The sequence below is a fragment of the Prionailurus bengalensis genome, chromosome E1, assembly GCF_016509475.1.
Source record: "Prionailurus bengalensis isolate Pbe53 chromosome E1, Fcat_Pben_1.1_paternal_pri, whole genome shotgun sequence".
NCBI lineage: Eukaryota > Metazoa > Chordata > Mammalia > Carnivora > Felidae > Prionailurus > Prionailurus bengalensis.
In genome coordinates, this window is record NC_057347.1 from 16,331,691 (window position 1) to 16,344,487 (window position 12,797).

Here is a 12,797-nt window from a genome sequence, read left to right on the forward strand (position 1 = left end):
GATAATCCCACCCCACTGCCAATCCTCAGAAAAGTATGGGAAATAAAGAGCGGATAACAACTAACAGCTCTACTACTAGCAATTCCACTGCTAGATATACAGAAACATTTTTAGAGGTAAAGATGTTCTACCAGCCTTCATATAAAGCTCTTAAAACAGTACCTGATACATGATGAACACTGTGTCAGCCCTTAAAATTATTAATTAGCAAAAATTAGAAACAATGTCCATCTACAGATTATAATACACAATTACACTATCACAATATGATACTACATGTAGCAAATAAATATACCACAGTTAAATGCATCCATAGCTTAAACACAGATAATGTTAAAAACACGAGCTGCAAAATAACTAGTAAGATACTATAAATTTTTTAGGAACACAAACATAATGTATAGATTACGAAGAAGTAGAAAATGGGATGATAACAGGGACTTCAACTGAATTGGTAATGATTATTTCTTCAAGTGGGAAACAGGCACATGAGGATCCATTATTCTTCATACCTTCCTAAGTGTTGTGACTATTTCCTAACAGTTTTTTAAACAAGGGGATGGCCTAAGTGAGCATAAGATTCAAAGATAAAAATACATCTTCCATATGTTCAATACAGTAGTATGCAAGCTTCTCAAAAAAAACCCCAAATTTAAAATAGCTTGGATGATTAATAGTGAAGATACACAATGCATTAGATTCATTCTAAAACACCAGAATAGCAGTATGTATACTTTACATTTGGGTAGTTTCTCAGATCCATTTAGCAATCAGAAGATATAAGAAATACAACGTGGGCAGAGGCGTCTGGGTGGCTCAGTTGGTTAAGCGTCCAACTCTTGATTTTGGCACAGCCGAAACCATGATCTCATGGTTTCATGAGTTCAAGCCCTGCGTCGGGCCCTGTGCTGACCATGCAGAGCCTGCCTGAGATTCTCTCTCACTCCCTGTCTCTCTGCACCTCCCCCACTTGTGCTGTCTCTCTCTCTCAAAATAAATAAGTAAGCTTAAAAAAAAAAGGGGGGGGGGGGACCTGGGTGGCTCAGTTGTTTGAGCATCCAACTTTGGCTCAGGTCATGATCTCACAGCTCCTGAGTTCAAGCTCCGCATCGGGCTCTGTGCTGATAGCCCGGAGCCTGCTTCAGATTCTGTGTCTCCCTCTCTTTCTGCCCCTCCTCTGCTCATGCTCTGTCTCTCTCTCTCAAAAATAAATGAAAGACAGACAGACAGACAACGTGGGAAAATCAACCACATTTCCTTACACTGGCTGAACTAGAAACTTATCTCTGATGCAAACTCATTCTTAAGCCTTAGCATTTTCCTCCTGACATCCTTATGACCTTTACTTAAGGATCCCAAATGAATGCTAGTCTCAAGGATTAAGAATTTTTATAAACCACTAAAATATAAACAATAACAAAAAAATATCAAAAACTCACCAATAGACCAAGTTACAGAATTATATATTTTAGTTTATTTTTTAATGCTTTCAAGAAATTATATGGTTTAAGGCATAAGAGACAGAATCTGGTAGTACCTATACCTGTCGCGTCTTCCATCTCGAGTACTGCTGTGACTGTAACTTGTACATAGTTTACTGAAGGAAACTAGTTTCAGGTCAAGTTCATTTTCCAGCTGTCGAGCCTGTTTCCTGAGATCTTTAACAAAATCATGAAAGCAAATAGTTAAACACAGAGTCCATCAGCAGACATAAAAATCACACAGCTATTCTGAAGAAACAAACTATGAAAATAATCATAAATTGAGGCAGTTTCTCCCATAAAGAATGTTAAAAAAGAAAACCAAAGATTTACCCAGAAAAGCAAATTGTCTCTCATTTAAACTTCAGATGGGTCAAGAAGGGGAGAAACAGGGAGAGGTGAAAAATTTCACCGGTATTCCAAAGACAGCTAGACAACAAATGTTCTAACATCCCTGGATTATTTCTGTAACAATGACTAAAATTTTGTAATTTGGCGGGAAACAGAAGAGAACACAAATCATAAAGAAACCGAGTATGGTTTATGACCAACATTACACTAACTTACCAACTAACTTTATAAAAGAGAAAAACCATCACTGTTTTTGACAGAGATTTTCCTATCTCTTTATATTCCAAAGCTTATGAAATTCTTAGAATGACTTAGTAACTGAGGCTTAATAAAAAATAATCATTAACAAAGGATTAAAAAATGGTCTTTCAATAAGTTTACTGAAAGAAACTTAGAGGGGCTTAAATTAACAACAAACAATATGCCATCAACAAGGTCAAATATAAGTATGACAAAATAAGAGCCTAAGTTTCAAAAGAACAGAAGCAAACAGAAACACTGGTATAGTAGTTTGGCCTAGTGGTTGAGGGAGAGAAGCCACAGTCTGGAAAGCTACTTCTAGATGGGAGTACTCTCATTTATCGTAAAGTGGAGGTCAAAATAAAAGGGCTGAAATGTAGAAAGGAACATCGTAAGGATTCATCTTTCATGAATAAGGAATACAAAATATTATTTCAATATGTTTATCAGCAACCAGAAGTAGGAAGCAGTATAATACAGCCTTAGAATCTTAGCTAAGCCTAATGTTCTGAGATTCTGAGAACTGGCTCTGAGATTCAGTGAAAATCTACTTAACCTATGAACCTCAGCTTTTTGTTTTTTAAACTCCTTACCTTCAGGGTTTTTCTATGCATGAGTAATCATGTGCTTAAAGCACCGGGCACAGAGTAGGTCGTCAGTAATAAGCTGCTATAATTATTATAGAATGGAGCTTCAAAAAACTATAGCCTGGGGCGCCTGGGTGGCTCAGTCGGTAAGCGGCTGACTTGGCTCAAGTCATGATCTCGTAGTTCGTGGGTTCGAGCCCCGCGTTGGGCTCTGTGCTAATAGTTCAGAGCCTGGAGCCTGCTTCGGATTCTGTGTCTCCCTCTCTCTCTCTGCCCCTCCCCCACTCATGCTCTGTCTCTCTGTCTCTCAAAAATAAATAAAAATGTTTAAAAAAAACCCCACTATAGCCTAATGACTAGTATTAAAGATAACAATAGCCACTTGTACATAAGTTAAAAATATTTTCTACCTAGTACACACATTTCAAATAGGCATTTCAATACACGTTTTAAACCACGCTTCTCTGTAACTAGTAACTGTCTTCCCTAGTAGAAAACATCAAATGAAAGTATTTTGAAAATATAACAGGCAAGGGGTGCCTGGGTGGCTCAGCTGGTTAAGCCTCTGACTTTAGCTCAGGTCATGATCTTGCGGTTCATGAGTTCCAGCCCCGCATCAGGCTCTGTGCTGACAGTTGAGAGCCTGGAGCCTGCTTGGGATTCTGTGTCTCCCTCTCCCTCTGCCCCTCCCCTGCTCGTGCTCTCTCTCTCTTTCTCTCTAAAACAAATAAACATTAAAAAAATTAAAAAGAAAGAAAAGAAAATATGACAGGCAAGTATGGATGAACTTAGAATTAAGCTCTTAGACCGAGTGGCTGATAGTGACAATATTGTTACTTGTAGTTTCCAAGAGACTTCAGAGGGTAGCAACAGGAAATAGGTTAAAAGAGAAAAAGGATTCAGAGAGTAGTTTCTGTTGTAATAAAGCAGAGGCAACTGAAAGAAAAAGATGAGCCTTCACTCATCCTTGGTTGCCATGGTCCGGGAGTGAGTTTTACATGAGCCCGCTTTATCGGAACATATTTTCAGTAAAGAAAGGTACTTGTCAAGTCTCAAGACGGTTTTTTGGCAGAAATATAGTAAATGCAATCTTTGCAATTCACAGGGGTTCTCTCAACTTTCTCTTTATAACAAACTCATCTCCACAGCAGAGGGTAAAGTTATTTCCTCTGCCTTCAAACGCGACTCGACACCCAATCCTCGAAGTCGCAGCCTGAAGCTGCCAAGGGGACCCAGTAGGAGACACTTCGTTCATACAACTTCCCCCGACGGACCGGACTGACAAGTTCCTTCTTTCCCTTATCCTACTCAATTGTCCAACAGTGACCTCAACTCTTAAAACGCTGACTCTTCCTGCCTCCTGGGCTTGGGATATTCTCGCTCAAAACTCGTCTCCTCTCAGAGTTCGTGCCCCAAGCCCCTTCGCCCAACTTCGCTTAGCCTCTCAACCCAGTTCTCCTCCAGCGGCTCAGAACCCTCTTCTTCTGAATCCGCGCTCAGCTCTCTCCGCCCAGCCCCTGCTCCAGGTCCCGAAGCCTCTCAGGTAACCCCTTGCCCCAGACCGTTCGGTCTCCTCAGCCCCCAGGCCCGGGGCTCCCACTAGACAAGCCTCACCCGTCGGCTCGGCCACTCCGGAGGTCAGGCTCTTTTCTCTGCCACCTCCCAAGACCCGTCCTCACCCAGCCCTTCTGCCTCTCGGCGAGACCCACACAGTAACGCTCGCCCTTACCTTCCCAATAATTGCTGGTTCCTGCAGCCATCTTTGTTATCCAACGTCAGTCGGGATAGGAGAGTAGAGGCGATGCGAATCAGAGAATTAGCTCCACACCTTCTTCCGCCCCGGCGCCAGGGCCGATGGGATACGTGAGCTTCCACAGACACCGCCACCTGGCGGTCAATTATCATTTCACAGCTTTTGAGCAGTGGGACTGAAAACGAGTTTTACTCCCTGACACTGCCTGAATGTCTGTTCTGGAGCTCATACCCTCGGGCGGAACACCTAACCTGTATCATCGCCTTGGATTCGGCTTATCCTCTCTCTCAGCAGGGGCCTGCTTGGCTGAGAAGAAAGTCATCATTAGACGTAATTCCCTGTTTTCCTCACCTTTTCTCAATAGGTGTCTTCAGCCAACCTCTTCCCTTCTCAGAGCCAGAGGCTCTTTTCTTCCCAAGGCCAACCCTTCCATCCTCTCTCTGCCTAGTTATTCCACTCTGACATAAGTGCTCTTCTCCACTGGCCGCCTGTTCTCCTGTCTACAGCAGTTCAAGTCCCAGCCTTCTTTCTTTTTCAGCTGCCAAATCTAGAAAGTGTATGCTGCTTTTATGTACCTTATCCTTCACCCTCAACCTGTCAAAATCAGCCTTCCAAAGCCACCCTTTCTAGATACGTAAATTATCACAGTCGACCTGTGTCCACATTTTACCAGTTCAAGTGAAATGTACAAGTTACCTCCAGTAAAGGTGTTTAAATGATACCTGTCTGTTTACCCATTCCCAGTTATGACTGTTTTTAAGACTTCCTCTACATTCATCGAGAACCACACCAGATGTTATCATTTTTGCTTTGACTGTCAAACATAATTTATAGAATACAAAAGGAGAAGGAGAGATGACTGTATTTACACTTATTTTACTCTTTCCATTTTTCTTTCTTCATTCCTGACTTCCAAGTTTCCTTCTTTTATCATTTTTATCATTTCATTTCTGTTTCAAGAATTTCATTTAGTCGTTTTCTTGAGTAAGCGTGCTGTATGTATGTATGTATATATGTATGTATGTATTTTCTCAAGTTAGTTAACATACAGTGTAATCTTGGCTTCAGGAGTAGATTCCTGTGATTCATCACTTACATACAACACCCAGTGCTCATCCCAACAAGTGCCCTCCTCAATGCCCATCACCCATTTCCCTCCACTCCCACCCCATCAACCCTCAGTTTGTTCTCTGTATTTAAGAGTCTCTTATGGTTTGCCTCCCTCTCTGTTTTTATCTTATTTTTCATTCCCTTCCCCTATGGTCATCTGTTAAGTTTCTCAAATTCCACATATGATTGAAATCATATATCTTTCTCTGAATGACTTATTTTGTTTAGCATAATGCCCTCTAGTTCCATCCACGTTGTTGCAAATGGCAAGATTTCATTCTTTTTCATTGCCGAGTAGTATTCCATTGTGTATATATATACCACATCTTCTTTATCCACTCATCACTTAATAGACATTTAGGCTCTTTCCATAATTTGGCTATTGTTGATAGCACTGCTATAAACATCGGGGTGCCTGTGCCCCTTCTAATCAGCAGTCCTGTATCCTTTGGATAAATTCCTAGTAGTGCAATTGCTGGGTTGTAGGGTAATTCCATTTTTAATTGTTTGAGGAACCTCCACACTGTTTTCCAGAGTGGCAGCATAAGTTTGCATTTCCACCAACAGTGCAGGAGGATTCACCTTTCTCCACATCCTCACCAACATCTGTTGTTTCCTGAGTTGTTCATTTTAGCCACTCTGACTAGTGTGAGGTAGTATCTCAATGTGTTTTTGATTTGCATTTATTTCCCTGATGATGAGTGATGTCGAGCATCTTTTCATGTGTCTGCCATCTGGATGTCCTATTTGAAAAAGTGTCTATTCATGTCTTTTGCCCATTTCTTCATTGGATTATTTGTTTTTCAGGTGTTGAGTTTGGTAAGTTCTTTATAGATTTTGGATTAACCCTTTATCCAATATGTCATTTGCAAATATCTTCTCCCATTCTGTCAGTTGCCTTTTTTTATTAAAAATTTTTTTTATTTATTTTAAAAATAAAATTTATTGTCAAATTGGCTAACATAACAGTGTGTAAAGTGTGTTCTTGGTTTTTGGGGTAGATCCCCATGGTTCATTGCTTATGTGTAACACCCAATGCTCATCCCAACAAGTGCCCTTCTCAATGACCAGCACCCATTTTCCCTCTCCCCCACCTCCCCATCTACCCTCAGTTTGTTCTCTGTATTTAAGAGTCTCTTATGGTTTGCCCTCCTCCCTTTCTGTTTGTAACTATTTTTTCCCTTCCATTCCCCCATGGTCTGCTGTTGAGTTTCTCAAGATCCACATAAAAATATGGAAGCTTCACGAATTTGCGTGTCATCCTTGCACAGGGGCTGTGCTAATCTTCTCTGTATCCTTCCAATTTTAGTATATGTGCTGCCGGAGCAAGCCCTGTCAGTTGCCTTTTAGTTTTGTTGATTGTTTCCTTTGCAGTGCAGAAACTTTTATCTTGATGAGTCCCAATAGCTCATTTTTGCTTTTATTTCCCTTGCCTTTGGAGACATGTCAAGTAAGAAGTTGCTGTGGCTGAGATAAAAGAGGTTGCTGCCTGTTTCTCCTGTAGGATTTTGATGGTTTCCTGTCTCACATTTAGGTCTTTCAGCCATTTTGAATTTATTTTTGTGTATGGTGTAAGAAAGGGGTCCAGTTTCATTCTTCTGCGTGTTGCTGTCTAGTTTTCCCAGCACCATTTGCTAAAGAGACTGTCTTTTTTTCCTGTGGATACTCTTTCCTGCTTTGTCAAAGATTAGTTGGCCATATATTTGTGGGTCCATTTCTGGGTTCTCTATTGTATTCCGTTGGTGTATGGTCTGTTTTTGTGTCAATATCATACTGTCTTGATGATTACGGCTTTGTAAAATGGCATTTAGCCATTTTTTTAAAGAGTGGGTCGGCTGGAGACAAATTCTACTTGTTTTTCTTCATCTGATAACATCTTGATTTCCCCTTCATTCCTGAAAGATATTGTTGCCAGATATAGAAGCTAAGGTTCATAATTTTTTTTTTCTTTGGCACTTGAAAAATGTGCCAATTTCTTCTGGCTTCCACGTTTCTGATGAGAAACTGGCTGTTCTTTGAATGGTTTTTCCACTATCGCTAAGGTGTCTTTTCCCTATCACTGCTTTCAAAATTTTTCTTTTGTTTTCAGAAAGGCAATTACAATGCATCTTAAGGTGGTTTTCTTTGGTTTTATCCTCTTTGGGATTTGCTCAGCTTCTTGAATCCTAGGTTCATGTCAGTTGGCAAAGTTGGGAAATTTTCAGCCATTGTTTCTTCTACTACTTTTTCTTCCCCATACTGTTTCTCCTCTTCCTCTGGGACTCTGATGAGATGAATGCTAGATCTTTTGTTAGTGTCCTACCTATACCTGAGGCTCTACTAATTTCTTTCTGTTTTCTGTTTTTTATATTGGGTAATTTCCATGTTCTGTCTTCAAGTTCACTGACAAGCATATCTTTCCTCTCTTCCCTCCATTCTGATAGCGAGCCCATTCGCTGAATTTTTCATTTCATTTTTTGTATTTTTCAGAACTAAAATTTCCATTTGGTTCCTCATATATTCTATTTCCTTTTTTTCTTAAAAAAAAACTTTAGAGAGAGAGAGAGAACATGCAAGCTAGGTAGAGGAGCAGAAAGAGAGGGAGAGAGATAGAAGCTTAAGCAGGCTCCACGCTCGGCATGGAGCTTGACGTATGGGTCAATTTCATGACCCTGGGATCATGACCTGGGCTGAAATCAAGAGTCAGATGCTTAACCAACTGAGGCACCTAGACAAACCTTCTATTTCTTTGCTGAGACTCTTTTTATCATTTGTTCTAAGTTTATTTATAATTGCTCATTACAATATTTTTATTATGTCCTTATAAGATAATTCCAACATCTGTGTCATCTTGATATTTGCATGTTGATTATCTTTTTTTTCATTCAAGTTGAAATTCTTTGGGTTCTTGGTATAATTAATGATTTTTAAGTTGTAATCCTTGATATTTTAAGACCCTGAATCTTATTTAAAGCTTCTGTTTAAGCAGAACTCCTCTGACATTGTGCTGGTGGGGGTGGTGGGGAACTGCCTTGTTACTACCAGGTTGAAGTAAAGAAGTTCAGACTCTCCCCTGGCCTCTGTTGATAGCCCAGGTGGTGGGTGGGGGTGCCTTGTTACTCTTCCACAGATGGCCCTCAGTGACACCATGACGGGGGCCTCATTACCACTGTGCTGTGTGGAGGTCCTGGCTCTCCACCTGGGCCTTCTTTGACACTACCCACCCATCCTGGCTTTATTACAGCCAGGTGAGGGTGGAGTCTAGGCTTCCTGCTCAGCCATTGCTGTAAGGGGTAGAGATGGGCCTTGTTTTTTGTTTGTTTGTTTGTTTGTTTGTTTGTTTGTTTGTTTTTGGTAGCATTTGCCTGGAGCGGGGCAATTATTGTCTAAAATTATTGCACCTTCGTAGGCTGCCCCTTCCGGTGTCCTTTGGCTACAGATGCATTTTCTTTTGGGGTTTTTCTGTCTGCACCCTTTGGCATCTCTGGATTGCCAGCTTCTCCATTATGGGATATATAATGCAACACCCACTATGGGATATATGGGGCAGAAAGAAAACCCAAGGAATTCACCACATGTCGCTTCTTGGGTACAGAGGTCCCTAACTGGTTTGCCTCTGTCTCTCCACCCTTTCTGTGCTTAGTGGGAGGAATTGAAGAGAAATACATCTAGTCCATTTTGTCCAGAATCGAAAAACTTCCATTTAATTTTTAATAGATTTTAATTATTTGCTAAAATTCATCTTTTCTTTCTGCATTTATTCATTGCCATTATTTTTAAGTTTCTGATTGATAAATGAAAATCTGTAACTCCTATGGAACTGTTTCTATTTTTTTCTCTTGATCTTTCATCTTTTGATAGTGTCTTTTGACAATAAAAATAACTTTCAATTGGATGCTACATATTCTAAATTAAAATTTGTAGTAATCATTTGAGGCCCCAGATGATATCTTCTTCCAGAGAGTTTACTGCACTTCACACAGGCAGTTCAGGTAGGGGCACACCAGCCTACTCAAGTATGGGCTGGGACTTTTACCAAGTAGGATTCTGGGTTTGTAAAAATTGGTCCGTTTCTAATTTGCCCTTACTTCTAATGTGCCACCCAAGTGTCCTAACTGAAAGCCTGTTGACCAGTGCCCCCTTCCTTGATAAGTGCTGCATTCATATTTTCCCCCGACCCAGTGACACTGGCTACAGCTTCTGTTTGGGTTCTCAGCCTCTTGCCTGCCTTCTCTGCTACTACGTACCTGTAACTCTCAGTTAGTTATGACTCTCAGATTCAGTTATGAATCAACAAATCCCTCAAGGTGAGACTTGACTGTCATGTTCACCACTAAATTCCCTTTGCTCTAGGATCTTGACCCCATAAGTCCTTGTTACCTTAGTAGTTCTTCACTCTTTCAAACAAGTGTTTTGTTTTGTTTTGTTTAAAAATTTTTTTTTCAACATTTATTTATTTTTGGGACAGAGAGAGACAGAGCATGAACGGGGGAGGGGCAGAGAGAGAGGGAGACACAGAATCGGAAACAGGCTCCAGGCTCTGAGCCATGAGCCCAGAGCCCGACACGGGGCTCGAACTCACGGACCGCGAGATCGTGACCTGGCTGAAGTCAGACGCTTAACCGACTGCGCCACCCAGGCGCCCCTTGTTTTGTTTTTAAATCCAGATTTTCTAATTGTTCCTGATGGGAAGGTCTTTTTTGTTTCAAGCCAATTCATCTATAGCTGGAAGTAGAACTAAATTATCTTATTATTTCTAATTTACTTGTAGATTATTTTGTATTTTTCACATGCATAATCAAATCTGCGAGTGGTGACAAGTTTGTTTTTTCTTTGTCAATATCCATATCTGTCATTCGTATTTTCATGCTTCATGGCTGAGGTCTCTTCCATCAATCTAGCAAAATCCAGGTACTTTAGATTTTTTTATGGATTTATTTTGGTGATAGGGAGAGGTTGTAAGTTGCAGGACTCTTAAACATCCCTCTTTGCTTCTTTTCTTTCTCATCACTTGTCAAATTTTCCTTCACCAGAAGCTCTGTGTTTCAAAGCTGTCCCTTTAAATCATGCCTACCCCCTTTGAATTGTGCTCACTTTGAAGCCTCTTCTCTATAGTTTGTACTCTGATCTACTTGGACATGTTTTTAGACCATTCAGACTGAAAGTGGACTTGGTCTTTCTGGCAGTAGTTTGAGACTAACATTAGGCCCTTCTTTTCTTTCTTGCTGTTCATCTCCATCTGCCTTCTCTCCACAAAGCCTTGCACAGGTGTGGTGTTGGGGCAGGCATATGGAAGTACGTGCCGAGATTTGATGATTTTTCTCATTTTATTTAGGTAGTTTGGCATTTCGAAATTCTTTGACTTCAGGTTGTGCTGAGAGTGTGGCTCTTGTGTAGGTTTCATTTTTCCTTCCTGTTTTTTGCATTACTTTACAATGAAATATTGGAAGACAGGTAGCTTGGGCTTCACCAATGTCTTCAGCTACCTGGTCGTTCACCTTTATTCTTGAATGACTTGCTCAATATAGAATTCTATGTTGGAGGCTATTTAGTGTTTTACCCAGCACCTTCAAAGTTTAATTTTACTGTACTCTGGTTTCCACTGTTGGGAGTGAGTCTCTTTTAGTCTAACTGCTTATTTTTTGAAGTTAACTTTTCTCTCTGACCACTTCTTCTCTTTGTCTTTGGTGCTTAGCGGCTTCATTCAGGTGCCTAGTTGTGGGTGCTTACCTTTTCTTGCTTAGATTGAGTGCCTTAAATCTACAGATGTCATTTATCAATTTTGGAAAATTCTGCATCATTGTACCAAAATAGTTTATGTTCTATTCTTTCTCCCCTTTTCTTCTAGAACGCTGGTGATCAAACATGTATTAGTCTTATGTTCAGTCCACACTTTGACCCTGTCTTTCATATTTTCTACCTTTTTGTCTCTGTGCTGCATAAGAGAGAGTTTCTATGGATCTATTTTCAAGTTCATTGCTTCTCTGTGTCCAATCTGCCATTATAACTGTGCATTTTAACTTCTGTACTTTTACTTCTGGAAGTTTTATTATTTTATAGTTTCCTGTTATAGTCTCAGGCTTATCTTTTATTCTTTGAAAATAGTAAGTATATTTGTTTTACAGTGTTTTCAGATGTCAGCATCTGAAACCAGCATAGAACTTTTTCTGCTTTCTTACTGGAGGTGTCTTATTTCCCTACGTGCTTGGTTATCTTTGCCTGTGTTTGGTCATTGCCCTTGAAAAATCAAGAGGTCTCCTCCAAATCTAGGATGGAAATGCCTTCCTCTAGAGAAGAATTGAGTTTAACTCAGTTACCTAGAGGTAGTACCACATGGCGTGATGCCAGGACCACGCAGGCTGTGCCTGCCTGGCTAGATTCTAGACACCTTATTTGCTGTGATCAGTCCCTTTGTTCCATTCAAGTTCTGCTGAATACAAGACTATATATACAACCCTTCCCCTGTTGCCCTCTGGACATCCACATCTTCCAAGTAAAAACCCAGTAGTCAATTCTACATTATCTTTGCAACTCTTCTGTAAACCTAAAACTATTCTAAAATTATTTTCTAAAAAATCCACGACTTGTCCAATTCACCCATTACCATAATCAGCCCACTCTCCACCTATCCCATTCTCTATCTTTAGGATCAATTATTATGGGCACCTCACATCTTTCAAACTCTTGAAAAAAAAGCCTGTTTGATCTTAAACAACCCTACTGGAATAATACCTAATAGACAATAATAATTATATACATTGGAATAACTTCAAAAACTCAAAAATAGTAGTGGTTCAGATCTAGCAATCTAGATCTTTCCCCATGACCCCTTTGCTTTTGGTCAATCTTGATGACAGTCACAGAATATAATCCATGTTATAACAATTTCTACTTAAGCTGCAATCTCTTTCTACATGTTCCATCTTAAATTTCTCCATTGGCTACTATTTTCCACCTACATTTTGACTGCAACGCAACCTTTTCCTATTGCTTCTAACTGAATCCATAAATTGTCTTTGCTGACATGGAGGTAATCATCTCGATATACTCCCACTTCCAGTTACCACACTTTCAATCTTCTCACCCTTCTGTATTCAGTCTTGTCCAGCCTGGCCTCTAAACTTGAACAACTTTCTGCTCCTTGCTTGCCTTGTGTACATTTGTCTATGCAGTTAATAGGGAATAGGATTCCATCTGACTCCAGACAAAGTGCAAAAGAAATAACATGCTTGTTTTTAACATTCTACTGATGAATGTAGGTGGAAACTGTAATATTGAAGTTAAAATTGGGCTTTG

At 40.1% G+C, this 12,797-nt stretch overlaps 1 protein-coding gene and 1 non-coding gene across 3 annotated transcripts in view; both read right to left on the minus strand.

Moving 5' to 3' along the window:
* Window positions 1-4,512, minus strand: part of GOSR1 (golgi SNAP receptor complex member 1) — a 46,779-nt gene extending 42,267 nt beyond the window's left edge. The window contains exons 1-2 of one of the 2 annotated variants that reach the window (XM_043585545.1): window positions 4,389-4,512; window positions 1,538-1,658 (exon numbers count right to left, since the gene is read on the minus strand). In XM_043585545.1, coding sequence (XP_043441480.1) covers window positions 1,538-1,658; window positions 4,389-4,419 — 152 coding nt within the window. In that variant the 5' untranslated portion in view covers window positions 4,420-4,512. The remainder of the gene's footprint in view (window positions 1-1,537; window positions 1,659-4,388) is intronic. The other variant, XM_043585547.1, reaches the window with a different exon arrangement.
* A 2,236-nt stretch (window positions 4,513-6,748) lies between these two features.
* LOC122486297 lies at window positions 6,749-6,855 on the minus strand. The gene has a single exon (XR_006298132.1). It is a non-coding gene; the product is annotated as a U6 spliceosomal RNA (small nuclear RNA).
* Window positions 6,856-12,797: the final 5,942 nt, after the last annotated feature.